This window comes from Euwallacea fornicatus, chromosome 11, assembly GCF_040115645.1.
Source record: "Euwallacea fornicatus isolate EFF26 chromosome 11, ASM4011564v1, whole genome shotgun sequence".
Taxonomy (NCBI): Eukaryota; Metazoa; Arthropoda; class Insecta; order Coleoptera; family Curculionidae; genus Euwallacea; species Euwallacea fornicatus.
Genome location: NC_089551.1, coordinates 3,203,349 through 3,230,468, shown reverse-complemented (window position 1 = coordinate 3,230,468; position 27,120 = coordinate 3,203,349). Strand labels below are relative to the sequence as shown.

The 27,120-nt window shown below is 39.0% G+C and overlaps 3 protein-coding genes across 8 annotated transcripts in view; 2 read left to right on the top strand and 1 right to left on the bottom strand.

Annotated features, from left to right (window-relative positions):
- RabGGTa (Rab geranylgeranyltransferase subunit alpha) overlaps window positions 1-27,120 on the bottom strand; it is a 97,357-nt gene that overhangs the window by 5,585 nt on the left and 64,652 nt on the right. The window lies entirely within an intron of this gene.
- pcm (pacman) lies at window positions 131-6,374 on the top strand. 2 transcript variants are annotated; one of them, XM_066287363.1, is made up of 20 exons: window positions 131-324; window positions 393-833; window positions 899-1,063; window positions 1,116-1,283; window positions 1,342-1,462; window positions 1,517-1,680; window positions 1,840-1,965; window positions 2,017-2,123; window positions 2,174-2,366; window positions 2,414-2,587; window positions 2,642-2,932; window positions 2,992-3,345; window positions 3,395-3,619; window positions 3,676-4,115; window positions 4,327-4,519; window positions 4,572-4,875; window positions 5,097-5,518; window positions 5,568-5,786; window positions 5,844-6,029; window positions 6,084-6,374. In XM_066287363.1, the coding sequence occupies exons 1-20, from the start codon at window positions 250-252 to the stop codon at window positions 6,162-6,164; spliced, it is 4,449 nt and encodes a 1,482-aa protein (XP_066143460.1). In that variant the 5' UTR covers window positions 131-249; the 3' UTR covers window positions 6,165-6,374. The 2 variants fall into 2 exon arrangements, with proteins under 2 accessions (XP_066143460.1, XP_066143461.1); XM_066287364.1 differs by having other exon boundaries at window positions 3,676-4,119; window positions 4,331-4,519.
- Window positions 13,938-14,867, top strand: LOC136341825 (ATP-dependent Clp protease proteolytic subunit-like). Of its 3 annotated transcripts, none has more exons than XM_066287168.1 (2): window positions 13,938-14,440; window positions 14,511-14,867. In XM_066287168.1, the coding sequence occupies exons 1-2, from the start codon at window positions 14,074-14,076 to the stop codon at window positions 14,834-14,836; spliced, it is 693 nt and encodes a 230-aa protein (XP_066143265.1). In that variant the 5' UTR covers window positions 13,938-14,073; the 3' UTR covers window positions 14,837-14,867. The 3 variants fall into 3 exon arrangements, with proteins under 3 accessions (XP_066143265.1, XP_066143263.1, XP_066143264.1); XM_066287166.1 differs by having other exon boundaries at window positions 14,490-14,867; XM_066287167.1 differs by having other exon boundaries at window positions 13,938-14,449.

Below are 27,120 nucleotides of genomic sequence, written 5' to 3'. Positions count from 1 at the left end.
AAAGCATAAAAAATCGACACTTACAGCATTTCGATCATGTTTCTCTCTGTCTCTCACTGTACTTTACTGAATGCAATAGAAACAAATTATCATCGTTATGCTGAATTGAATACACATCAATTTACGAAACGGCAGCTTTTTGTCAATTCCTTGTAGGGTTTCCTCTTAAAAATAAGTTTTGTTAATTGTTATCAATTTTCTCTTAATTTTAATTGTTAAAAGAAAGGATTTCCTGAATAATAACTCACAATGGGGGTCCCTAAATTTTTTCGATATATTAGTGAACGCTACCCCTGTTTAAGCGAAGTTGTGAGAGAGTATCAGGTAAACCTTTTCAACCCCATAGAGCCCAACTTTTATGATAATGAATGTATTTTATAAAATACCATTAGATTCCCGAATTTGACAATATGTATTTGGACATGAACGGCATCATCCACTTGTGTTCGCATCCCGATGATCACAATCCTCATTTCCGTATTACTGAAGAAAAAATCTTCCAAGACATATTTCACTACATAGAGGTGCTGTTTCGACTGATTAAGCCAAGAAAATTGTTTTTTATGGCCATTGATGGAGTGGCGCCTCGTGCTAAGATGAATCAACAGAGAGGGCGTAGATTTAGGTCTGCTAAAGATGCAGAGAAACAAGAAGCTGAGGCTCGAAAGAAAGGAGAGATTTTACCCACTGAGGCGAGATTTGATTCTAATTGTATCACACCAGGCACTGTATTTATGGCGCGGTTGCATCAAGAGTTGAAGCACTTTTGTGTAGACAAAATTTCAAATGACCCAATATGGAAGGATGTTAAAATTATTTTGTCAGGACATGAGGTAGATTATTCCTTATATACATACTTAAATATATTGGTTGACTCAATGTATATTGATGCTTTTAGACCCCAGGAGAAGGTGAACATAAAATAATGGATTATATAAGATATTTAAGATCACAACCAGGGTATGATCCTAATACTCGACATTGCTTATATGGATTAGATGCTGATTTAATAATGTTAGGCTTGTGCAGTCATGAACCTCACTTTAGTTTGCTTCGTGAAGAGGTCTTATTTGATTTATTTACAGGATTTATCTACTGATGCTTGACAATTGCAGGTTAAATTTGGTAAAAAATCTTCTAAACATCAATCAGTTCCTGAAGAAATCACATTTTTTCTCTTGCATTTGTCATTAATGAGAGAATATTTGGAACTAGAATTCGCCTCGTTGAAAGAGAAACTTGTCACCTTTAAATTTGATTTAGAAAAAATTATTGATGACTGGGTAAAAACTTTATTGAATTAAGTTTAAAATAAATCATTATTACTTGCATTTTGCTCAGGTTCTGATGGGTTTTCTGGTAGGAAATGATTTCATTCCTCACCTGCCACATTTGCACATAGCAAGTGGGGCTTTGCCCATTTTATACATGACTTATAAAGAGGTTTTGCCGACTTTAGATGGTAGGTTACAAGTAGGAAATATTATTGAAATAAGTGCCCTTACATGGCTTCTAGGATACATAAATGAGGGTGGGGATTTGAATTTGCCAAGGTTTGAAAAATTTATGCAACAACTAGCCACATTCGATTTTGACACTTTTGAGGAAATCAGGGATGATTTGATGTTTATGGAGGCCAAGACTGGACGCAAAATGAATACACATTCAAAGGTTTCCATGGTATGTATTTTAAGCCTATAGGGAAAAATTATTTTTCTGTGACTGTTCAGTAAAGTGATATTACTCAAATATGAAAAATATCTTCAAAATCTTAATTCAGTATCCTATCTATAATAAACTTAACAACATATAAAATTGCTTTATAAAACTTATGTTCAGGGAGTTAAAAAATTAGAAGAATGGTCAAATGAAATAGGAGACCTAGATGAGTCTTTAGAACCTGAAGAAGATACTCCTGCCAGAGACTCAGGATTGGAAGCTCTAATTAGAGCTGCAGCTGACTTAGTAAATTACTCAACTAAACATCTATCTCTTTTGTTTTAATTTAAATTTTAGGATATACCCTCAGATGAGGATGATGGTGAAGACGATGATGATAAAGCGTTCACAAACTACAAAAAGGATTATTACATGAATAAACTTGAATACGCTAAAGTGACTCCGTGAGTTTTCCTATTTTTTTCAATGCAATTTGGTCACATTAACCTTCCAGTGAGGTACTGCGAGCTCAAGCTGAAGGCTACGTTCGTGCTATTCAATGGAATCTTAACTATTATTACAATGGATGTTGTTCTTGGTCCTGGTTCTATCCTCACCATTATGCACCTTACATAAGCGACATTAAGGGGTTCAGTGACTTGAAGTTGGAGTTTAATTTAGGATCACCTTTCAAGCCTTATGAGCAAGTGAGTCTTAAAGCCCTTGTGAACATAGCGTCTATGCCTACTTTTAGTTGTTAGCAGTGTTGCCTGCAGCAAGCAAAACTCTATTACCCACCGCTTATCATGAGTTAATGACTAGTGAGGAGTCTCCACTAAAATCTTATTACCCAGAAAACTTTCAAACAGACAAAAATGGCAAGAGGCAGGAATGGGAAGCTGTGGTGCTTATTCCATTTATGGATGAAGTTAGAGTTTTGATGGAGGTTTAATAGTTAAAAGTAAAAGCATTCAAATTGCAGAAATCGCTGCTGGAAGCAATGCAAGAGTGTAATGAGAGGTTGACGCCTGAAGAAAGAAAGAGGAATAGGCATGGGCCTATGTTAGCATATACTCGATCTTCAAGAGATTTGGGCATTTATGAAGGGTCACACCTTTGTCCTACAATAAAACATAATTATAGTCTAGTAGAAGAATTTACTATAGAGGATATTCGAGTGCCGAAGGAGAAGCTATTCAAGGGGCTCTATCCGGGGGTTGCTTTGGATGTCTATTTCCCAGGGTTTCCAACGATGAAACATTTGAAGTACAAGGTAAGGTCTTAAGTCGTTCGAGGAAACTTGAAATTAATTTTAAACTTATTCAACGTTAGCCTGAATTAAAGAAAGCACGGGTGAAAGTATTTGAACAAGCTAGTCGTTCCGAAAATATGATTCTTCATATTATTGAAGACGACAAAGAGCAAGACACAGAAAAGTCAGATGTTATACCTTGGGAGCTTGTAGGAGCCAATGTTTTCGTGGCTTGGCCTCATTTAGTAGAGGCCAGAATTGTCTCCATTCAAAATAAGAACATCAGGTATGTCAGCATGGGGGAATCCAATCAGTATAACACTGAAGAATTGAAAAACGGCAAGGCCATCCTGAAGGATGAATCGCGAGCCATCGTTGAACATTATGCCACGAGATTAGGGGTGGACGTCGGACCCGTAGAGATGCTATGCAAGGTTTCCATTTGTTCTTCGACGTCTCTTGGAATCTGATGATTGATTGTAGGTTCAAGTGATGATCGGTCGCAAGTACGTTTTTGCACCTAACGGTAGATTGACCCTGGAGAAGCAGTTCTCGGAGATTACTGCGAATTATCCTCTGCAAACTATAGTGAGCAAAATAGATACTTTTGACTCGCATCATACAATACAACGGAACATTCAAGAGTTATTTGCCGTTGGGGAAATTTGTTTTGTGTTAGGAAATCCACATTACGGCAGTCAAGGCATTGTAAGTTGTCTAATATCTCAATAATAAATGATAATTATTAATAACACATCTGAAAGGTAACAGAAAACAAAGATGTGACCAAAACTGGTCGAATTTTCCTGGCCGTGGTTATCGCTGAAGAACCTAACTTTGACAGTGTCCTACAGATAAAAGAAAACTTAATACGCGGTTACAAAACTTTATTCCGCGCCGCCAGTTCCTTCGGTATGAGTCACTACGTTTATGCGCGAATCACCGGTTCAATATTTGTGGAAGTCCCAGATGGATCGGGAGGGTTTAAAAACTCTAACATCGGATTAGATTTGAAGTTCAACAAGCGAAACCAGGAGATGCCCGGTTACACTAAGAGAATCGATATTACGTGGTATTATACTGAACAGTGTTCACAGCTAGTGGGGGAGTATGCAGAGAAGTTTCCTGAAGTGTTTCAGTATTTGGCTGACCATGGGTCGAATGATAATATTAGAGCTGAAAATATGTTTCCTGAGTCGGATTGGCAAGTATCAAATTGTATATTGAGTGTTCTATTTTTATAATTAGAATGATAACAAAATAATGATCTTCAAGTCTCTTGATGATGAGTATTTAATTTTTTGTTCTAGCTAATGCATAATTTTTATCCTTTTTATAAAAAAACTTAGACTTATTCGAAATTACGTTCTATGAATCCTTGTAATACTTCTTATACTATTCGTAATTCTCTTAAGGGAGGAGAAAATGGCTGCTTTACAGGAATGGCTTGCAACGCTCCCTACCCATAGCATTGAGAAGCAGCAGTGCGGCTCCCAAAAAACCGAACGCGCGGTAGTCGAAGAAATCGAAAGGGTTGTTGATGAGTATACTAGAACTCCCAAAGGCAAAACTGTCGTCATGAAAGTCAGACCGTCCTCTCTCTACAAGGTTAATTCTAATCTTGCGTTGTGATTTATGTTAAACATGAACGAATTTGCAGCCGGATCTGCAGTCGGGTAGCCTACCCCCCGATCCCAAAGTGCAGACCGAAATATTCGACCGGATAATCAATACGAGAAAGGGCTTTACCGTTCCTTTTGGTCTTAAAGGTACAGTGATTGCCATCACTGAGTCTGCAAGTAATAATCCCAGGGACACTCTATACGACGTGGTCTTTGACAAGTCGTTCAAGGATGGTATGGAACTGAATTGCTCACCGGAGCGAGGTTATAAGTTGCCTAGCACTGCTTTTATAAATATTTCGTATGGCAAGAGATTGTACAATGAAAAGGCTGGAAATGGAGGTAAGTGCGCAATTATAAAATAAAATCATAATCCAGGTATAAATATTCACATTTTATTATTTGTCTTTACTGTACTGTATTAAATCCTTAAATATACCTGGAGTTTCTTGGTGATTTTTAGTAAAATTTTAGTTTTAAGGATTCTAAATAATCTGTGAAGGGTGACATACCATACCAAGAAACATGACACTTGAAACCTTTTTGATGTTATGTCTTTGTAGGTAGAGTGGAGCAGGAAACCCCTTGGGTGAATATAAACTTTAATGTGGCTGCTCCCAATGTACAATCACGGCGTGGAATTCCTGACCAGTATTCCTATTACCCGCAAAAAAACAGGAAGAAGCAGCTAAAACCCGGTGAAGGTTCCGCTTTTGCTCAATTCACTAGCCAAATGAAAAATCAGCCAAATTCTTCTGAAAAGCCACGAGAACGCACTAAAATAAATGAGCAAATATCCCCTATTAAACCAGCACAGCCTGAAGTTTTAGTATTTAATAATAAAGAGGCAGTTGATAACCCCAAAGAGAATGAAAAACCACTGGTCAATACCAATTTCCTAAAAAATTTACTAAAACTTAATGAGAACCATACTAAACAGGAGGCCGCTGCCCATTCTCCAAATGTACCATTCGAAGTTTTAGCTGTAAGACATTAAAATCTGTACGAATTTTATAATGGAACATTTATTTTAGCAAAAGGTGGCAAATACTCCAGCTAGCATTCGTTTACTTACCTACTATCAGTCTAATGGTCTTGGAGTGCCCAGATATGAGCACTTTAAAACTGGCGATAAATACAAGGCGCAAGTGAGTCTAACCAATGGGCAACTGGTAATGGGCGAACCTGCCGAAAACAAAGAAGAAGCCACCGAAAATGTAGCGTCCGTCATATTGGGGTTGTTAATGAAAAAGGTGTGGTTTCCCAGATTTCTGTCACAAGAAAATGGTGCATTTTTTGTTTTGTTTAAGGGTCCACAGTCAAATAATGGCAGCGTTCTTCCGGAACCCCCAAAAACTTGGGTTGAAACGCCCAAGGAAAAAGATCAAGCGTTGAAAGTAGCCCTCCAGAATCCTTTTGTACCCACACAAGTAATGAAGAGACAAAGTAGTAAGAACTCCGAAGAAAGAAAAATCTCTGAAACGGAGAAGCAGCCGGTAAGTTGTTTCAATGATTATGGAGTTGTAAGTCCCATTTTTTTGGGTTTAAAGGCGCCTGCAATGGGCCAGGCTCCCCAGCAAAGAAAGCCGAGAACGTCGAGAATAGCTGCCAATTTTAATAAGAAGATTTAATGAATTTTTGCCTTTTAGTCCATGCCGTTTTATTTCTATAAATTACCATAATTGAAACTTAAATGTTTTTTTTATGTATTTATATTTATCGAAGGTGTGACGGATTTATGTTTTTTCTTTATTTGTTAATTTGATTCTTAATGTTATTTCCCTTTAGAATTAAGAATCAATCAATGACTGATTTATTAAAAAAAAACATTATTTACAGTTTTTTTTGTTGGTATCCCCATCTTTCTCTTCTAATCACCCCGAGCTTAATGAAGAGTTGGTCAACTGTTAACAAAACCATCCGATTTCCCTCAAACTAATTTCTGTAATTGGGTTATTAAACGTAGCCGGAATCTCTGAAATTTTAATTCAGGTTTGTGTCCCGCTTTTTATTAAACCCTATTTGTATTCCCCGCCCTCGAGGTTTAGTTAAAAACTTTATCGGTCCCAACTTGTGAGTGTAGCAGGGAGGGGAGGACCCCTGAAAGTAAAGAACTCTCAATCAACAAAATAGGAGGGAGCCAAGCTGGAATTAGGAGGGTTTTGTTTAGTTAACAGAGGAAAACGATGTCTTAATGGGTCACTGTTTTGGGGAATAATAAATTGTGTCGAGTTTCAATTACTAGCATGTACCTACAAACGTTATTTAGGAAGTAGATTGGTTTTGTTTGCATAATGCATACGCTCGTATCCATAATTGACGTGAAACCAGAGTGGAAATTGTGCCTCGAAACCGCTCGTTGCATACGCCAGTCTGATTGACAAACAATTACGCGGATTTAAGCCGGCACAACCAAATAAAGAATCCTCCCCCCGAAATGTCGTTTATTTAAATCCTTCAAATAAAGGTAAATCGTCATATTAATCTAGCGGTAAGTAATAAAACCCTCTAAAACTCGGACACAATGGCGGTCATGTCGGACAATAGAAAATAGCGGTTCGCTTTCGACCGTTCTACAATAATAGCCGGCCATTTGTGTTTAAGCCGTGCTACATCGGCATATATGGCAAAACGAATTCGACTGCGGCCCTATAGCCGGACAAAAGATTCGGTTTGAAATATTAGCGGAAAAATTCTGAATTATTGCTTCGGTGATCTCATAAATTGCCCGATGGTTAATTGGGCCCTTCCTGCTGCAGCAGGTTTAAAATTTTGACCAATCAGGCTATTCAGGATTGAAGTTATCTATAGCAGCAAAGGCGTACCATTTTTTAAGATATAAGGACTATTTGAAAATATGAGGCAAATTACAATGTAACTTTCCTTTCACCAAATTGTCAAGAATTGCAAACTACCAGTGATTAAATTTAATTTGAATGGATTTTTAATTATCTTCTACATTGTAATCTTTAAATCTTTGTGGTTCAGCATTTAAGGACAGACTTAGACATCAAGAAATTGTCACTAAATAGCAGATTTTTTCCATTAAACCTGCTACACTTTTTGTCAGACTGACGCTGATACCTTGAAGACTTAAAAAGAAGGAGCGAAGTCTTTGAACAAACATTCCTTCAGATTTCTTCAAACCCTTAATTAAATTACGAAGTTTAAACAACAATATCGGTATGCTGCAGATTTCATTTACATCAACCCACATTTAAAAACCACTAAAAGAATGAGAAATGTCGTCTTAACCATGCTGGCTTCAAACACTAACCCCAACGTGCCTGTTTATCCTGTCAACGCAGAGACCATAAAGTCTTTCGTTGGCCCTGAAGGCTCATGATGAGATGAGCCCTGTCAGCCCTTTGTAATGGGGCACGTACACCGATTTGTGTCACGTCCACTTTGGGGAAACTGTTTTTCCGAGGTAAACTGAGACGAATGCCAAAACCAAGGTTTTTTTTTTAAGATAAAGCGATAAGATGTTTAGTTATTTGTACCACGGGTCTCCAATCAGAACTCTGTTGCCTAACACGATAAATGGGAACGGCCGAGGAGATAACTTCCTAAGTGGATATAAATCTTTTGTTACTTATTACGATATGAGAAAGTTTCGAATCTAGAGCCGAAAAAGTTTTATGAAAAGTTGCCCGGAGCTCAGTTTTTCCTTCTGGCATAGAGAATATTTTAAACTCCGTCCCGGGGAAAGCGATTTATATCCTAGAGTATACATATTTATTTTACCGGGTGGGGATTATCGCTGGCTATCGCGCAGGGACGTACTCTATATAGGGCAGCATGTTTTTAACATTCCCCAAAACGTAAATTTCCTTGTCAACAAACACGTATACTTGTATTCAGCAATAAGGCCTCACGTCAGCCAAGTGTTAAGGCAGATAACAAGGCGGTCTGTCAATCAGGCGGCGTTTTCCCTTCGTTCGGCGCCCCTTTTGTTAGGGCGTGCACCCTTTTTAATACACGGATTTATCGCAGTAATACATACATTCGTAAAAATAACCTTTCCAACAAGCGGAACGGAAAAATAATGGGTGGAAATCTAGTTTCTAACGCAAAACATTTCATGTCTGATCATTAGATAGAGCAAATTATGACTTTCTTGATGAATTGGTGACTAATGTCTTTTAAAACTTATTACTAACAGAAACTTTTCGATGGATTTTCAAAGCGGGACTTACATTATTCCGCAGTAATTTAGGCGAAAACCCAAACAAACTTTCCATTGTTAAATCGGAATTATAGTGCAGACGGCCGGACGCTGGTGGCGTTATTGTGACCGCTAAATATTTTCCAGGACATAATACCTTAGCCCCTTTTGTCCTAATGGATTGTTTTCTAATTGGATTGGACTCGGGCGGTCCGGAATTGAAGTCGAGTTTGAATGAAAGTGCTGCTTTAAAAGATGAAAATTTAAAGTGTCTAGAGGAAAGATCAAAAATGGGTCATATGGTTCGATAGGACTGGTAAATAATGGAAAACTGTTGATAACAGGAATTTCTATCATCAAAAACGAGCTAATACATTGATATTTCATATAAAGCTACTAGCTAAATAAGAGAGACCGCGTTATTCAATGAATGAAATTATTGTCTTTATATGGAAAGAGTCATATGGAAATCCTCGAGGAAGATATTCTAAATTGAACACCACTCGAGGTAAGTACCTAATTTTTTCCCTCCTAAGAAGAGTCGCGCATTTCTCTCTCCAATAATGCAGTACAATTTTGTCCCTGTTTCTAAATATCTGTATATGTATATAATAGTTGTTTTGCGTTTACAGTGCTAAAAACACGATAAGCTAACACGCATGACCTCCTTTTTAGAGTCTTTTATTTATAATCCGATAATGTAACTCTCCGGAAGTAACGAGGAGTTTTCTATGTAACAAACTGCAAAAGGAAAGGAAAACGCGTTGCCTAAGTGAAACTTTGGAAATTGCGACAATTCTTCTGCCGCCCTTAATGCTCGGATATACGATTATGCGTGGCATTGTTGAAAGTCGTCTCTGTATGGGGCCCCAAAGGGTCACGTGCCGCACGCTATTCAACGATTAGTTTTATTGTGAGTCCGCCCTTGTTCCGATGGGGTAATCCCCGAATATCGTCGATTCCAAAGTTAGTTGGAAATGATTTAGTTTGTACGGGTGTCAAAATTGATTAGATTCTGCCCATGAACAATGGTAACAGATATTGGTTTTCAAAGGTTCGTAATCGCTTTACGATAATTCCATATCTCGCTGTGGAAAAATAACAATTTTCTCCACAATCCCCCGGCGTTCGAAACGCAAAAACAGGGTTCGTTTTAGTCACAAATGACTTGTGTGCGTTACGCTCCGCAAAATCCTTTGTGGCGTTTTTTGCGTTTAAGTGGCATAAAGGGGGTCCACCGATGCGAACTGACCCGGACGGCTCGGCGCCTCTTTTCCGAGTTCGTTTCATTAGAATCAGATGAAAAGCTCCGTCACACCTGACTGTTTCTCCCTCAGAAAGCTTTTTACGGGGGACTCTCTCCCGCTATCCATTCATAACCTCGAAAATCTGATCCCCTCAGGGCCACCCTCTTTTATTAACAGTCCCTAATCCTCTCAACGTCGCCGATTGTTAAAAAGAGAAACAGTCGTAATTCAAACAGACATTCGTGTCATTCCAGTCGAACTGTGCCACAAGTAACAATGGACTAAAATTCATTAAACTTCGCGAACAATGGGGGCGCACTCGAGACAGACACCCCTGCGGGACTGGATCGAGTGCATAAAAAACCCCATTGCGGCAATTTAATAATGTTTCCGCTCTCACGCACCCTTAGGGACCTTCGCTTAGATTCGATTTTACACCAATTTTTGCAAGAAGCCTTCGTTATGTTTAGACGAGATCGCGCAGACAATAATATAGATTTCTCATTTTTTTTTTACAAAACTCTAGCTTACTTCAGACTTTCTCAGCTCATTATTTTTGTATGGGGCATTTCATAAATAAAACTATGCGAAATAATTAATCTTGGGGAAACTAAGAGATCCCTCTCCGAAGACATTCGGCTTAAATAATTGAATCTGCGGTCGCTTGCCTTTATGCGAAATAATTCGCATTTAAGCGTCCGTTTCACGTGATGACCACTCTACCCTTATCAACCCCCAATATTTGTCATCCCCACGGAACGGACATTCCGTTTACATTTTGACCGCTTCGCATTAGCCACTATTCCAGGTGGAAAAACTGACCCTTTTTGTCACAAATAAAGACTTAAATTCTATTAATTGTCCGAACGAGGGAGCCAAACTAAACAATGAAGCTGTTAGCCTGATTACAACAGCCATAACAATTTAGTTCCGTGAATGGTTTTCGAAATGGCAATTATTGCGATTTATGGAGCCGGTTCCTGTTTTCTGGAAACAATGCCGGCGCATCCGCTTTTAAGGGATTTGGTAACTTCTATTCCTCGCTTCCCCACTGAAAAAATGTGTTACTAAATCGCGATATTAAATAGCTTTCATTGTTAGGAGTTGAATAAATATCTTTACATGCGATCTCTATATTTGCGGAGAGAACAATGTACGTCCTTTTATGCTTTCTCGATAAACAAGAAACGTACTTCGCCATTTAGTCAAGAAGGTAAAATTGGTTTTATCTAAAAACACAAATCTCTTCAATTTTCGGGCACTGTAATGTTGTTGCTTTACCACATGAAAATCTCCCTCGATGTCAATAAGTTTATATTGATTTACCTTTTGCACCCAACTGAAATGTGATTGTGTTACTGACAATGTAAAGTTGGCTGGCAGTTCTCTCTCTGCCTTTAAAACGTTGTCCAAAGGGCCAAAAGGGCCTTGCTCTTAGAGCACGCGATGCATCCTGCATTCATCTCGGTTAAAGCCCTCGTAAATTATCTCCCGTGAAGACGAAAAGAATTTCTTATTTTTATTTATTGTAGCCCCGATATAGCGGGCGTATAAATTATTCGGTAAATAATGAATTTCGCTGTTGCTTCGGATTAGACAAGACACGACTTGAGATACAAGATAGCGCTTAATCTAAACGAGTTCTAGAGTTGTTGGGGCACGTAACGCGCTTATTTACTTTTCGAGCATGCGAATGTGATTGGACGAATTAACAAAGGAGAGTCATACATGGGCAGATTGTGGTCGCAACTCGAATTCGGGTCAAACAGTGCATCGCGTGTTCCAGTGGTTTAGTCCAACGATGGGCTCTAATTACTGTGTACTAAGTAGCAAGGAGGAAATTAAAGGCATTCTTTCTGTGTCAATGGAAATAACGTTCGACTACCTCATTCCAGCAAGCTAATAAATGTTTCAAGTTAGACGTTCATCTTTCTATACGAATTCCTGTTAAACGAGCACAAATACTCGAAAACCAACTGAAAGCAAAGTAATATCTGATTTACATTGTGATCTCCTTTCAGGGAGAAAACATCCGTTTGATATCGGAAACGCTTTTAGTGCTTAGGATGTTTGTGCCTGGCTACGTAAACATTTTTCGGGCTTTTGTTGTCTGCCGAAGGCGCATTCAAGCAATGTCCTTTATATGTTAAATGCGAGAGACCAATGAAATTGGGCTCTTTTGCGAGCTAAAATTGCACAAGCAGCTCTATAATTGCAAGCGGAATTCGAGACAGGCATTGAGTATTTTAACGAAATTAAGCCTCATATTGGAGGTTTTAATTTAATCACGAAAACGTTAAAGCAAAGCACACACTGACGAACAAACTTCGCTCGATGGAACGATATTTTCATGTAAATAGTTGCATTTCGTGTTTAGTTTACTGCGGCACATGCACCAAAGTGCTGTTCCTTAGCTGTTCCTGATTTCATTACGGGTGGCGCCATTTCGATGGAAATTACTCTCATACGCTAATGATAAAACTCCGCAAAGTGCCGTTACGAAAGTTCAACTCGGAATGAATTCCATATTCTTTTGTGACCTCCGGGGAACGTATGCCAAAGCTGTGATCTGAAAGCCAAAGAGTGTCGAAAGCCATTAGCTTATTCGTCGGGCAAATAATGGAGAAGAGGCAGCCGTTTAGCGTTAAACAATTTATTGGCAACATTAATCCAAAGTTTAGAGTTTCAAGTGCTCTTTCGCCGTCTACACATCCCATCCGGGGCAATAAATAAATACTTAATAGTGTTAGATTAGAGCACTTAGTCTAAAGTTGGGTAATTCAGAGATAGAGCCAGATTTAAATCTTCCAAGGAAAGCTATGGCATGACGCAACTTTTCCTTGGGAAACTTTTAACTATTTCACCTGAATACGGAAACGGAGCCTCGGGTCCCTGCATGGAAAGATAAATTCCCTAAAATCATTTCCAATTGAAGTGCACTGGAAACTTTGATTGCTTGGGAATTCCTTTTATTTAGGGATTAACGCAGTTGCAACTAAGTTTTTCTTGCACAGAAGGAAATCAAAATTTTAATACCTACGCCTCTGCTGACATGTTTCCTGTAATAAATGTGAACTCGGGGCCGTATTAAACTAGTTCACATTAAACTTCCTAAAACTTATTTAACTCAAAAGTACTGCAATTGCAAGTATTAAAACTTAATAATATGAGTTTATGTTAAATATATCCGACTCAAGCTTTACGGGAGGAAATTCGAAGCGGTAATAATAATCATCAAGTGTAGGAAGTAGGTGTCTTCTATTCAGCAATAATGAGTTGAGATTTTCTAAAGCGAGACTGAGGAAATTAAGCTCAGCGCTTTCAGCTCACAATACGGGAGAAATGTCTATTTACCAGATTCTAAAATCTAAAGCTTTTGTACTTGACAACACGAGATGTAGAGAATTTTCAAAGGAACCTTAATGTTAAAGCTTGTTTTTATTATCATTGCCTGGGTTTCACCAGTTAAGATCATATCAACAATTCCCACCAAAGATGAATGATAATAACCAACAAGTTTCTGAGTTAAAACATGATTAGCAGTACATCTCGTTGCCTAAACATTAACTGCTCTTATAAGTAATGTCTGTAATTCAATTCAAAAAACTTTATTTTTATTAGAAAGCATTAACGACTGTCCCGAAAAGTTATAGGACAGCAACGGCTAATGTGTTTCACATTTATTATAGAACATATTTACTTTATAAATAGACAACCTTCGATTTCGATGGTTGCCCAAGCATCGGTACGCAAATCAATAGAATCAGTTTTAACGTAGCACAGCATTTTTCTGTAATTAAGGGGCAATTTACGAAGTCTGGCATCGTGTGGTATCCTCAAACAGCCGATTTCAGGCTGTATTCTCATTCGAACAAAAGAACGGCGCATTGTTGCCATTTAATGGATGAATTTGATTAGAGCTGGATTATAGGGAAGTTTTTTATTCAGGCATAAATGAGCAAACCCCGATTGTTATTTCACTCAAAAACTTTCCGATGCGTCGACAGCTGCAAAATGGTCTGAGAGCTTGCGATACACAGAAATTTATCAATGGTGGTTTGCAAAGAACCCCAATTTCGTCAGTTTTGACAATTGTTGTCATCAAAAAAGACAATTCAAAGTAAAATGTTTAAAATGCTGAACTCGTTCACGCGTCGAATGGCGACCATTCCATTCCAGCACGTGCCAATAGTGATCGAACAGACAGGACGTGGTGAAAGGGTCTTCGATATCTACTCAAGACTGCTGAAGGAACGCATCATATGCCTTATGGGGCCCATAAACGACGCAACTAGTTCTGTAACGATCGCTCAGCTGCTCTACTTGCAATCAGAATCGACCACGAAGCCTATTCATATGTACATAAATTCACCTGGAGGAGTAATAACGTCGGGGCTGGGGATTTACGACACTATGCAATACATCATGCCCCCCATTTCGACGTGGTGTGTGGGGCAGTGTTACAGCATGGCCTCGCTGCTTCTAGGCGCCGGTACTAAAGGCATTATTAAATTTTAAAATATTTTTCATCTCCGATATAGCTAAAAACTCTTCGAATTTAGGGATGAGAAACTCTCTGCCCAATGCCAGGATTATGATTCATCAGCCGTCGGGAGGGGTGACCGGGCGGGCCACAGAGATAAAAATCCAAGCTGAAGAGATATTGAAGCTAAAGGAGCAGATCAACAAGCTTTATGTCAAACACACAAACATGCCTCTGGAGAGAGTGGAGATTAGCCTGGAAAGGGACAACTTTATGACCCCATTGGAAGCAATGAAGTTCGGTCTAATTGATCACGTGCTTTGCAATGCGCCTAAAGGCAAGCACGCTCTGGCTGGATTCGCCTTATTCGAGACAAAAAATGCCGGAAACATACTGCCGGCTTAGTTCCTGCATGGATTTACAACAAAGTGTGTGTCACCCCTAATAAAGCTATGTTTAACTCAGCACCGAAATATCCATGCACAAGGCGGACGAAAACAGTCCCTGTCAGGCCGTTTTTGTAGTATGCAAAGCGATTAACCATAAATATTCCCCGGAGATTTTGACAGGATCGAATTGAAAACCGGCCAAAACGGCACATTCGCCCGAAATTTATCGGCTTATCACAGAGTTTATTTACAGTTAACTTTGCTGAACAAGTGGCGCAAAAACCTTTCCGACTTAATTAGCTCTCCGAACGCGTTTTATCGGAGTGCTTGCTAAAATAATAGGGAAGCTCGAATTAAAATTATCGCTGCATAATTAAACCGCTCGTCGAATGTGCTTCGAGGGCTCTCCGCGAAGCGCTAAAAGCAACAGCTTTACTTCTAGACACGAATTTCGCTACCTACTTTAATTAGCATGAATCGGCGGTTTAGCCGGGAGTTTTCTTACCACTTTTAAAACTATTATTTTGCCAACTCCAACTCTCAAGGGGATACTTTTACCGAGGCGCATAACTTCGCCGAGTATAATACACACTCCTTTATATACGGAGCGACGTCGAGAGCAAAGAGGTTCTTCTCAAAATTTTATTACTTGACGGCCTTGGGATGGCTTAAATGCGAACGTAATCGTTCGTCATTTCGGCAAAAAAAAATCACATTTTATCGTCAGATTTTGGTGGATTTGCTTTAAGAAAATTAATACAATCGAAAAAATTATGCAAGTCGGAAAAGTCCAAGGATATCGAAAAAAATCGCGAAACCGCCAACCAGTAATTTCAATTGTAACTTATACTGTACTCTATTGGTGGAAGTCCTCGCTCCTCGCATACATATTTCAACTAAATGAAAAAATCTAAATGTAAATAAACAATTTTCTTGCGGATATGAAAAAGTTGGAATTGTGTGCTCTGCTACATTGTCAGGCTGGTTCAATTTCATTCTTTCGACACGAGCTGGTGTTTAGCAGCTGCTTTCAAATACAGTCGGCATAGAAGAGTGGGCGACCAAGTCCAAAATGTTACCTTTTTCAGTTTGTAATGTCCATTTGCCATAAATTCAATATTATTTATCAGGAAAAAATTAACAACTCTAAAAATTCCATGAAAATGCCTGTAATTTCAAATTCCACATGGATCAAATCTTTTTTTGTCAAAATATGTACAGGAGAAAGTGACCAAGTCCGCTTAGTTATTTCCTTCTGCGAGTATTTTTGTCGGTATCGGACTTGATTTACTTTATTGACCTGAAAGAACTTAGTACATGTATACTACAAAATACAACTCCAGATGAAGGGGGAGACAAAATAAGATGGCAGCAAATCAAACAATTAAGATAGGAAAAAGAGAGACAGAATCGTATAATGTTCCGATACAACTATGACGAAGAGTACAAAATGTTCGATGTGAAAGTTAAAAAAAGAGGTAGGCCCAGCAATATTCCAAAAGAAAGTGATTTATACGGAACCATTGTCTATATCAACTAAGAAGAAAAACGACTTAGTTAAGCTTTGTCGCTCTGAGGCAATTCCAATCGAATACCACGATTACTACTTTAGCTTACCAAGTGACAATTCCTTGATTAACAACTGTCCAGAACCCTCACAAGATGAATACAGTGATGAAGATTAAGAATTTGAAACTAGCTAATAGTTTTCATTTTAAGTATAATGTTTTGTAATTTTTAAACTCTAGAAAATATATTATTCATAAAAATCGTTATAATATAATCTGACCTACATTAATTGACTTTATACTAATAAGCAAATTATTAAAATACGAATAATTTAAAACTACTATTGGTGGGCTTGGTCACCTTCTCTTGAATACCGGCGATACTGTGTTTTACCATGGAATGGCTACATTTAACTCTGGACAAGATGAACAGAGCGGTAAACCCTCTTGAAGCTGACTTGAGACGAATTGAAGTAACCGAGCGCAAGCGTGTATCCCCCTTGGGGCAAATCAGTCCATTGTGAAACTGAAACCCCGGGACGTACAACACCCAGGACGTGGACGCATTACAACTGCAGTCCAAGATCGATTTTTAGTTTTAACAGCTAGAAAGCAACCTCCAATCACTGCACCTGAACTGGTCGCAGACTTACAACAGCGTGATTATAGGTCGAGATATTTTTGGAAATAGTCTAGATGAAGCCAATCTTCATGGTTGAAAACGACTGAGATGTCCGCCTCTTTCCAGAAGCAGTCGTTCCGCAAGATTAAAGTGCTACCAAGAATATTGAAATAGGAATGAAATTGATTGGGCTTCAGTTTTATTCACTGGCAAATCTAAATTTGGATTTCGCTCAGATTCTCATCGAATAGGATTGTGGAGACGGTCTGGAAATGTTGAACGTTTACTACATGTCCAGGAAGTCTATTCGCATAGAGGTGGTAAAATAGTGGTATGGGCCGGAAAGATTATTGAGGGCAGAACCAGCTTCGTTTTTCCAAACCGATTCCTAACAGCTCGATAGTACGTCAATACCATTCTCAGCCCTATAGTCCGTCCATTTACTGACGCTGCTGGCCAAAACTTTCGGCTCATGCATGATAATACTCGTTTACATGTCACCGGTATTGTGACAGACCGGCTGACCAACGAGGGAATTGTCCCGCTGCCATGGCCGGCACAATCGCCAGATCTGAACCCAATTGAGCACGTGTGGGACATATTTCAAAGAAGAGTTTTGCAACATATGGTCAACATTCACGGTGCCTTTCGATTTCAGGAGCTACTGTCAGAAGAATGGGAAAGCAACAATATAATTTTGAGTATGGACCACAGAACTAAGGATGTAATTAATGACCGTGGAGGCCGTGCTTTGCATTAAACTTGATAGTTTTCGGTTGCTGAGAGTGTTTTGTTAAGTTAAATGAAGGGCGTTTTAGTTACATTTAAAATATTTTAATAAACATATCTTTAAAATATATAAAATATAATTTAGAGATCTGTCAACAAAACTTTAATTTTGATGTATACTGCGCGACAGAATAGAGAACATCCCGTAAATATGATTTTATTTAAATAACTTGTGGTATGCGTTTTTCTTACGCTTAAATAAATACTTAATTAAAAAATTAAACAAATTTAATTGTTAAAAACCAAAAAAAGAATTCAATAATATGTCGATTCTCCGCGGGGTTTTATACATTCCGGTACGCGTCTAAGCATGGATATAATGAGGTGATATATGTCCTTTTAGGAGACCTCATTATAGACTAACTGGACAGTATGATATAGCGCCGCCAGGATTTGTAGGGGATTATGCAACTTTCTATCTAGAATATCCCATACATGTTCAATCGGTGAGAGATCTGGAGTGCGAGGTGGCCAAGGTAGCAAATTGATTGCATTTTATTGAAAGAAGTGCAGGCACTCTAGTCACGTGTGGCTGGAAAACTGGATTAAAAAGAGATAAGGTGCAAGATGAGGTTTCAGGACTCCTTGGATGTATCGTCGGGCTTCCATACTGCCTCTAATGAAAAATAAAGGTGACCTGCTACCATATGCAATAGCAGCCCAAACTATTATCCCAACAGTCTGATGTACATGTCTCTGTATTGAAAACTGAGGATCTCGTCTTTCACTTCGTCTTCTTCTTACTTTTTCCCGACCATCATGCACACCCAAACAGAATCGTGACTCGTCACTAAACACGATATTATCTCGTTCCAAATTTTAATGTATTCATTCTCTGCATCACTGCAATCGATTTTGAAGATGATTTAAGGTGAGGGGTAAGACAAGATAGGGACGGTAGGAAATCCGTCCAAAACTTCTTATCCAACGATAAATGGTTTGAATCTCAATGGGCCTCTATATTCACCAAACCACTGGTCCGCCAGCATCCTCAACGAGACTAACCTATTTCTTAGAGCCATAATTCGAAGGCAGCGATCTTGGCGTTCTGTAATTCTTCGGGATCGTCCAATACCTCTCCTTCTGTCTGTTTGCCTTCTCGGAACCATGCCTGACAACATCTCACTATATTGTTGACACTGCGGTTCAATTTAGTGGCGATTTCCCTAAGTGACCGACCGGCCTCTCGTGGACCCACTATTCGACCTTTTTCAACGTCGCTAAATTGATGAAAATTTAGCTGCATTCTTCGTTTAGGCACATTAGATTAATCTTAAAACACTTTCTAAGCACGCTATACACCAATAAATGATATTTTGTAATCATATTGTTAATCTTTCTTTTAGATTTTTGTAGTAAAACGGAAACCTAAAATGCCTGATAACTCGTAAATACATTGATAAACATGGCTGAAAATTTAATCGCTTTTTGTGTTTCCATATACAAACAAATATACCAAAAATTATTGATATAAAACCAGTTTTACGGGGTGTTCTCTTTTTTTATATCACGCAGCATATATTAAACACTTTCTAACACTATAAATTTATAACTCTAATTTCCAGTCAATTTTAGAAAAACTTCAATCTATTCATCAAAATACCCTTAAACTTTTCCGATGTGTGCATGATAGAACTGTAGATAATATCAAAATTAGTAACGTATTTCATTACGAGCGACCTGTTATTAATTAAATTCAAACATTTTCTATTCACTATTTCATCAAAAAACTAATAATCTCTGTGTACATCGAAGGAACTTAAGGGCTGGCTGCCAGTTACAAAGCATTATCTCTCATCTTGTGGGAAATATGAAAACATTCAGCCTTTGCAATTTCTGTACGGGCATCTACGTGTGTGCAACAAGAGACATATTTGGGCATTAGGCACATCTATGTGTGCGCATCCTTTTCTTCCAGCAAGGCACTCAAATTCAAAGAATTTACGAGTTAGCTAAAGTGGTATAAACGCACCTACCTATTCAACACGTAATTAATCTTACAATGCATTGGGGCAACTGTTTGGGTTCTTTGTCTTTTGTATCATCTTTCTTCATATTTTAATTTGCATTATTTACTTAATTGTGTTTGTTGATTAAAAGCGTGATATTTTGAAATAAAACTTGGGCACATTTCTGGATTACCCGGCTTCAAAAGAGGCCGCTCTATTGCCGTAAGCAATTCACATCAAAGCGGACTTATTTTTCCGGAGCATTACCATAATGGTACGCCTTCAGCTGCATAAACTTGGGAAAATGCAGTTTTTCATTAGCATTTTTCCTTAAGATGTCTTAATAAAATTGGGCCTTTATACTGCAGGGAAAAATCGCAATTGCGCCCTTTTGAACCTGGCAATTATTGTAAAGTTTCCGCCGCAGATTACCTTTGCTCCTTCACTGATTTGGAGGCAGGCCACGCCTAACGTGAATCCATTTCGATTTAGATCGTTGCGGTGTCGTCATTAGTTCGCTCTTGAATGGCTTAATCAACGCCTTTTCAAGAAAACTCGGAATATCTAAATAAGCAGTCCACGTCTGTTTTGGCCCCAATAATTTTCCTGGAAACACCAAACAGGGACGGGTCTTGAAAAACCTGCAGAGACGCAACTCTGCTGATCTGTTATTCCATTACCTGGAAAAAGGTACGAAAGACAATCGATCTTTAGTGGTTTGCAATTCGAGTCGCGTTACAAAACGTTATTTCCTTTTAATTTGGCGTGTTCGAAGTGAGAGCCCTAAGGGGCCTTAATGTGTTCCAAAGGCATTTGTCTTAATATATCTTTTAATTTCGGTTGTTTTTCACTTTCTACGGCTCGCCGAAGTTGCGCCGATAACTCACAGTTTCCCCGGTTGGGCCCGTTTCGGGCCAAGTCCGGCGCTACTCAGAGGGACTAATTAAATGCATAGAAACTTCAAGTCGAGGAATAAAGTCTTTGCCTTTTAGCGTCTAATTGAAAACATTTCTGGGCGTCTGCACTCCCAAAGGCATTTTCCGCTGCAATAACTCTAATTAATTATGCATCGTCCCAGTTTCCCACTCCCGACCGATGATTTGCCTCTTCCAAATATATTCCATTTAAAAATTCTTCCGGTTTGCTCCGTCTTAAATTTAGTTCACGTAACGGCCATTAATAGGTTCGACTAAATTAAATTTTTATTTTGATAGCCGCCATTGCCGGGGCGGCGTTCCGGAATTCAATTTCAAACGTTAAGTGGCGAAACGTGATGATATAAGTTAATTGAAATGCCACCGTTTATAGGGACACTAAAAACTTTCAATACAGTCTCTGTTCAATGGGAAAGGATATGTCCAGCCAATTCTTGGAAAATAGCCAGAAGTTGAATCGCGAGAATTTGATGAAAAATACAGCGTCCAGGCAGCGAAGGCCAGATTCTCGAATCTGGTTATTTATTAATATCGCATTTGCAATTTGCATAACAATTTGCAATTTTGCAATATTACTCTCGTACTGTCTTGATTGAATTCAAATAGTTTTAACGCCATTTCCGTGGAATGCTCCACTTTGCAAATCGAAAGCGCAAGCCAGAATTTCAGTCAGGCACGCACAACGAGAGCTGAATAAGGCAGCGAATGTTCGAATGATGAAAAAATATGGACCTTTTTGACAAAGTCTGAATATCAACTTTTAAGCCATCAGAACCCGACGATGGACCAGAAAATTTGTTCGTCGATACGACGAAGTTAAGTCGTTAAGGATCCCAGTTCTCAAAATCAGCACGACACGACTGGGAAATTCAAAAAGAAGTAAAGACAGAGAGAGAGAGAGAGAGAGAAAGAATAAAAGTAAGTTTTCAAGATTGTATGAAGAGAATGATTATGTGGATAGCGACTCATTCCACTATCTCAATAAATTACCTCCATTTATATCATACGATGTATAAGCCCTAAAACTGACATCCCCATGTTACCCCACTGGTTTAGAAATCAGAGATGCCCGAGAGGCAGTTTTAAAATCCCCAACTTTGTCCTTCGTCTCGCGAATTGCCTCGAGTTCCATTGAAGAAAGAATGAATCGGGTTTTAAGCGAATCAGCTCTGCAAACGCTCGAATTTCCTTTAATTAAGGGAGGATTCAAAATCCCTCGAATTTGTTGCTGTCGCTGTTGTTGTTGTTGTCGTTGGCATCAACTCGAAGTCCAATTAAATATTATTAGCGTGGCAGACAAATCTTTTGCAGCGATTAGGGATGGTAGAGGGGGTGATGTTTAGGGCAATTTAGGACAGCACACTATTTCCGTTCCTCAATTGCAAAGTTAGAAGAGGAAATTAAAAATGCTGATGCTGTGGAAGGCAATAAATCATCCAGGCGTTCGCTTAATGCAAAATAGGGAACAAGAACTGCATAAATTATACACATTTTTACCTTCCTGGTCGTAATTAAAATATCAGAGAAGGAGGCACTTAATTTGCAAGTTTTATTCAGAAACTTCACCCAATTCAAAGTAGCACGTCTTGCCTCTTATGACAGCAAATAAAATATAAAAAGTAAATCGCTCTCAAGCCTTAAATGGATATCTCGTGTATTCAAAATGCATTGTTTTTATTGCAAAGTATGGCTTTCCTCCTTAATTGGGATGGGGGAAACGCTTTGTCTTGTCCTTATTTTAGTCTTGTCAAAATCCCAAACCCTAAGATAAAAGCTTATCGCTGTATCTCAGCGACGAACTGAGCTATTAAGATGTTTGCCCCCAGTTGCTCCTTGATGTGCAATTGTACTTCGAACAAAGTGGACTTTGGATGCAGAAACCACCATGGAATTTGGATTTAAGATGAAAGCTGAATTAAATTTTTGTAACTTGTCGAGGGAAACACGTGAAAATGGACCTCTCAATTGACCGATGATAACCCATTGCGGCACTTATTTTTTCTCGCTAAAGCACCGTGAGGAGTGCTAGTACTAAGCTTCTGTTTATGCCTCATGCATGTTGTATTCGTACTAATCCACGTACATCGCTTCGCTGCAAATTGGATCTAAACTTCACTTGAAACTATTCAATGAATTCTCCTAAGTCTCCCCAACAAGGGCAACAACACTTGACCAGCGTCCTCCTCAAGCCTCCCCACAGGAGGCTATAGGTATATTCGTATTTGATAACCAGGGTAATACCCCGAATAGGTAGAACACGGAAATAGCTCATGCATTTTAATGGATTTTGACATTATGGCCATACACATTCGAGCACAGGGTATTACCCGGTGTATTAGTCATTCAAACTGTCTGTATTGGATATGTATCTGTGCCTGCTAGTTTAGGGGACCTTGTAGTGTAATAATAACAACAATTACATCTATTATACCGGCCCTATAGGCAGCATTCAAATCAGGCTTTTCCATTGTCAGTCTCGAAAGCGCATCGTTTATTCGGTTTCGAGATAATTGATTTAAGACTATAGAGGTATCAAACTAGAGATAAATTTATTCTAACATGAGGTTAGAAATTAGTTAGCGGAACCGCACACATCTCTCTCTTATTGAATATATTTATCCAACCCTAAGCCCTCTCAACTGCACTAATTTAACTGTTTGGCGATTTTCAACCCCAAATAAGCCTCCCGCATCGTGATCCTATCTATCTCTCAAGGGCCAAAGCCAGCTGTCGCATTTTTTCTATACAATGACCGAATAAAAAGCAAACAATTCCATCTCGGTATCATCGTTTTTAATTTACGATCTTTCCGTAAATAAAGCCCCCTTCGCACTTTTCCACCACCCAGTAGTCTATGTAAATAAAGAATGAATTGTTATCTTTAGCGCCCCGCTGCGACTTTTGAGCGACAATCTCTCACTCTCAGGGGTGATTGAGTGTGTGTTTTTGATACACACAAAGGGGTGGTCTATTTAGGTTTTTTCTTGACTTCGGTTAAAATGCGGGGTGGCGTATGAAGCGCGCAATACGCGACACGTTGTCGGCCAGGTGTCCACCCTTAACTGCGTGGATTAGACTAATTTAATCCTGGGCCGTGATTTATGGGAGAGACGTGATGCACCATTGAGAGGAGAGCCACGTGGAAAGTATCGAGTCTCATTTGGGCCACCCTGCCCCGAGACGTTCAACCACTGCGCCCTCAATGAAACAGAGCGCGCGTGCTTTATCTGGTTTCGATCGGCTCTACGATTACCTTAATTTCTTTTTAAATAGGTACTGCGATTTTAATATGAAAGCTAAAAATATATTCATATTTTGGTTTGTGATAGTTAGGAAGAAACGCCCTTTAATCAGAGCGCGAAGCAAATCCAATTAAAATTGCCCATAAATCCCGAACTTCCATCAGATCTCGTCGGCACTTTGCAACCTCCCCGTTCGTCTAATTTTTTTTTTTCAGAAAAACTTCCAACTTGGAGCAGATTTCCAGGATAAAAACACCGCAAATTTATCGCTCAAAGTTGCCTCTACAATGCGGTTTCCAAGTTCGGTGCCACTTTATTCCTTTAATTAAACTATTTCTCTTAGTTTAGTTAAACGCACGTCACCTGTACCGAATTACCTGCGATTTATGTGTGTCGTTTCGGTATCGGTTTCGGGTCATAGTTGCGGAAAATTACTCGGGCAAACAATAAGAAGGCGGTTGAGATTTAGGCCTCCAAACTCTCATCAGGAATTCGTCTCACGAAGTTTAATTTGCCACACACGCAACTCCCTCGGGTGTTGTATTGTTTCAAGGCTTAAGCCACAAATGCACACAAAGACGCTATCAGTTTAGCCCTGCTGTGGCATAATATTCAAAAAAATCTTTCCAGACATTGGGAATCGGTAGAACTATCGTCTAACCAGATTGTCCAGACAAAGAACCTCTTTAAGTTCCGATATCAAAGTGCACGTTTATCGCGCCTATTTACGTTCCTGGTTGTAACTTAACCTCCCATCCTTGAAATGTTCTCGAAGAGCAGTCGTAAACCACATCGAATTCAGATTACGCACGCACAAAAAACTTAATGGATTTTAAGTGTTTTGTTCTGGTTTCGTCTTCCTCCTCGGGCCTGACATGCTTTAAATAGAGTTACCACCGAAGTATAAATAGGCGTAATTTATCCTGAAAGAGAGCGGCTAATTGTTCAAACCCTCTTTATAAGCAGAACACAAATATTTTATGAAAGAAGGAAAAAAACGGCTCTTTATTTCATTTTCGAGACGTTCATGGGGCCGAATTTGCAGGTTCTGCATTATTAAAATGGAAATTATTGTCTAACGCTTGACGAGACTTTGTTATCGATCATTCGAGTGGATGCGATAAATGAACGAACTTTTTCAATATCTCTTAAGGATAATTACGTTTTTTGTTTTTTTTTTCTACCCCCTCTCCATAATGGGAATCATTTAAAAGTCATTAAGAGTAAAAGAGGGACTTGTATAGATGAATTATTTAAGTACTACAAAACGGGGTGGGGGTTGAATCGTGATTTACCAAAGTACACACATAACAGTTTCCTGATTAAAATTATGCAACAATGGAATGTCCCAGCTAACGCAACTGGCCGATTAGGTGGACTTAACCGGGATGTCTGCTGAGTCGGATCGAGCTCGTGGGACCTTGGAAATGCATTTTGAGGCATATTCTCACCATTTTAAGATTCTCATGTCTCAACAAATCCTCTAAATTCCACTACTTAAATAAGAAATTTGTCATGACTCAGTTCTCTTAATCGCACCCGAACACGTGTCCTCGTTAATTCGATGTCAGTTTTTACATGAAAGGCGTCAACGCTCTCTTTACATGAAAGACTTACAACTCCATTGAGCTGTCACCATATCGGTGCTGCTTTATTTAAATTTGAACATTTTTAATAACAGTCATTCGGAAAACAATGCTCAAGAAATCAACACGAGCGCCCACGATCCTGTCCGTTTGCTTAGAGTTGTTTCGTATGAATAGAGGAATGAGCCTAATGGGGTTTTAATCGTCGCCGAGGCAATTCACCCCCAAGGAGTAATAAAAATTTGCTTTGTAGATCTCAATGTTTCCGAAAATTTGCAACTGCAGGCGGTCACGTAACTTCCCCATTAAGGGGGTTGTATTTAAAGTTTGATTCATTTTTGAAAGTTCGTGCGTTATATGAAAAATTAACTCAAAAACATGTTTATGTGTAAACTTGGTGTTCATGCCATAGAGCCATTTGCGGGCGTAAATAAGATTTATGTGGAATTTATTCACACCTCTCTTCGCGATGAAGATATCAAAAACTGTTAATAGTTTCGATAGCGGGAACATGTGTGTGAACCGAAAAAGTCCGAGCTCCCTTTAGAGCCAAAGGAATAACGATAATATCGACACTCATCCCGAGTTGCTGAAACGCTGACAAATCGAAAAAGCGCATCTGTGTGTCCATCGGGAGAACACTTTTTAGATAACATCACGCCCATGGGGGCAGTTTCTATTTCCAAATCGAATAACTACGTCCAAGTGAATATTTCAGGATCCAATCACGGAAAAATGGTCACGAATGCCGCCGTCTACGTTCGTCCGAAGACAGGTTCAACTATTAATTATGAGGGTGTGAAACTCAATCAGCCGAGGCGTGAGTCATTGCCAACCCCGAAGCAAATTTATTGCGGCCCTAGTTTTAGCGAAAATGGACTAGTAAATTCCTGCCGCGCTATTTTCGACCGAAGGGCTTCGCTTAAGTACCTCTACACGGCCCTAACATGCCTAATAACTGTTTCAAGTCGCTAGGTGCATGTTGCCAGGGAGACGCGAAGGGTTTCCCCCTTGGAGAAAAAAGCTTGAATAATGAATGGTCAGGCAAAAGTGGACAAGGGATTTGTGGAACGCATGAAATGATGATGAAGAGAAGCTTTATGAAAACAACATTAAATTATTTGTTGTGTTCGTTTTATCTTCTTTTTTCAGTTACTTATTGCCCTTTACTGTTTTCCTTATTGTGCTCTATCCGTCTCGAAACAAACCCTTTTCTTTCCCTTTCCTCTCCCTATTAATTTACATTTCAAATTGCAGCCAGTTTGCATTCTTTCACTCGATTTCCCTTCATCGCATTGTTCATTTGCCCCCGGATAGTGATGTCTTTTCTTCTTCTACTTTATTTTCGAACTGAAATGTACTTTAGACTTTCCGTCTAACGAATTTTTTGACATTCCTTCCAATTTTTTGTGCTCTGCCCTTCTCCTCTCTCACTCTCGCTCTCCCGAGTAATCTCACTTTTGAACATTTTCCCTCTCCCCTTTCGAGAAAAATCAATCGATATCCAGGGAAAAACAGTTATCGCGACACGATATTTGCTTGAGGAAAACTACTGCTGTGGTAGCAGTTTCGCTATTGTTGGAGAGAAAAATAGATATCTGACCCCCATGTCTGTTTAGGTGTTAAACGCAACCCCCGTCCTTTGTCGCCTTTAATCAATTGGGAGCGC

Excerpts from the sequence above, each read along its gene's own strand:
- pcm (XM_066287363.1), top strand. The coding sequence starts at position 250 with ATGGGGGTCCCTAAATTTTTTCGATATATTAGTGAACGCTACCCCTGT. Across the intron at positions 325-392 it reads AAGTTGTGAGAGAGTATCAG|ATTCCCGAATTTGACAATAT; the intron begins GTAAACCTTTTC and ends AAATACCATTAG. Across the intron at positions 4,520-4,571 it reads GACCGTCCTCTCTCTACAAG|CCGGATCTGCAGTCGGGTAG; the intron begins GTTAATTCTAAT and ends ACGAATTTGCAG.
- LOC136341825 (XM_066287166.1), top strand. The coding sequence starts at position 14,074 with ATGTTTAAAATGCTGAACTCGTTCACGCGTCGAATGGCGACCATTCCA. Across the intron at positions 14,441-14,489 it reads CTCGCTGCTTCTAGGCGCCG|CTAAAAACTCTTCGAATTTA; the intron begins GTACTAAAGGCA and ends TCTCCGATATAG.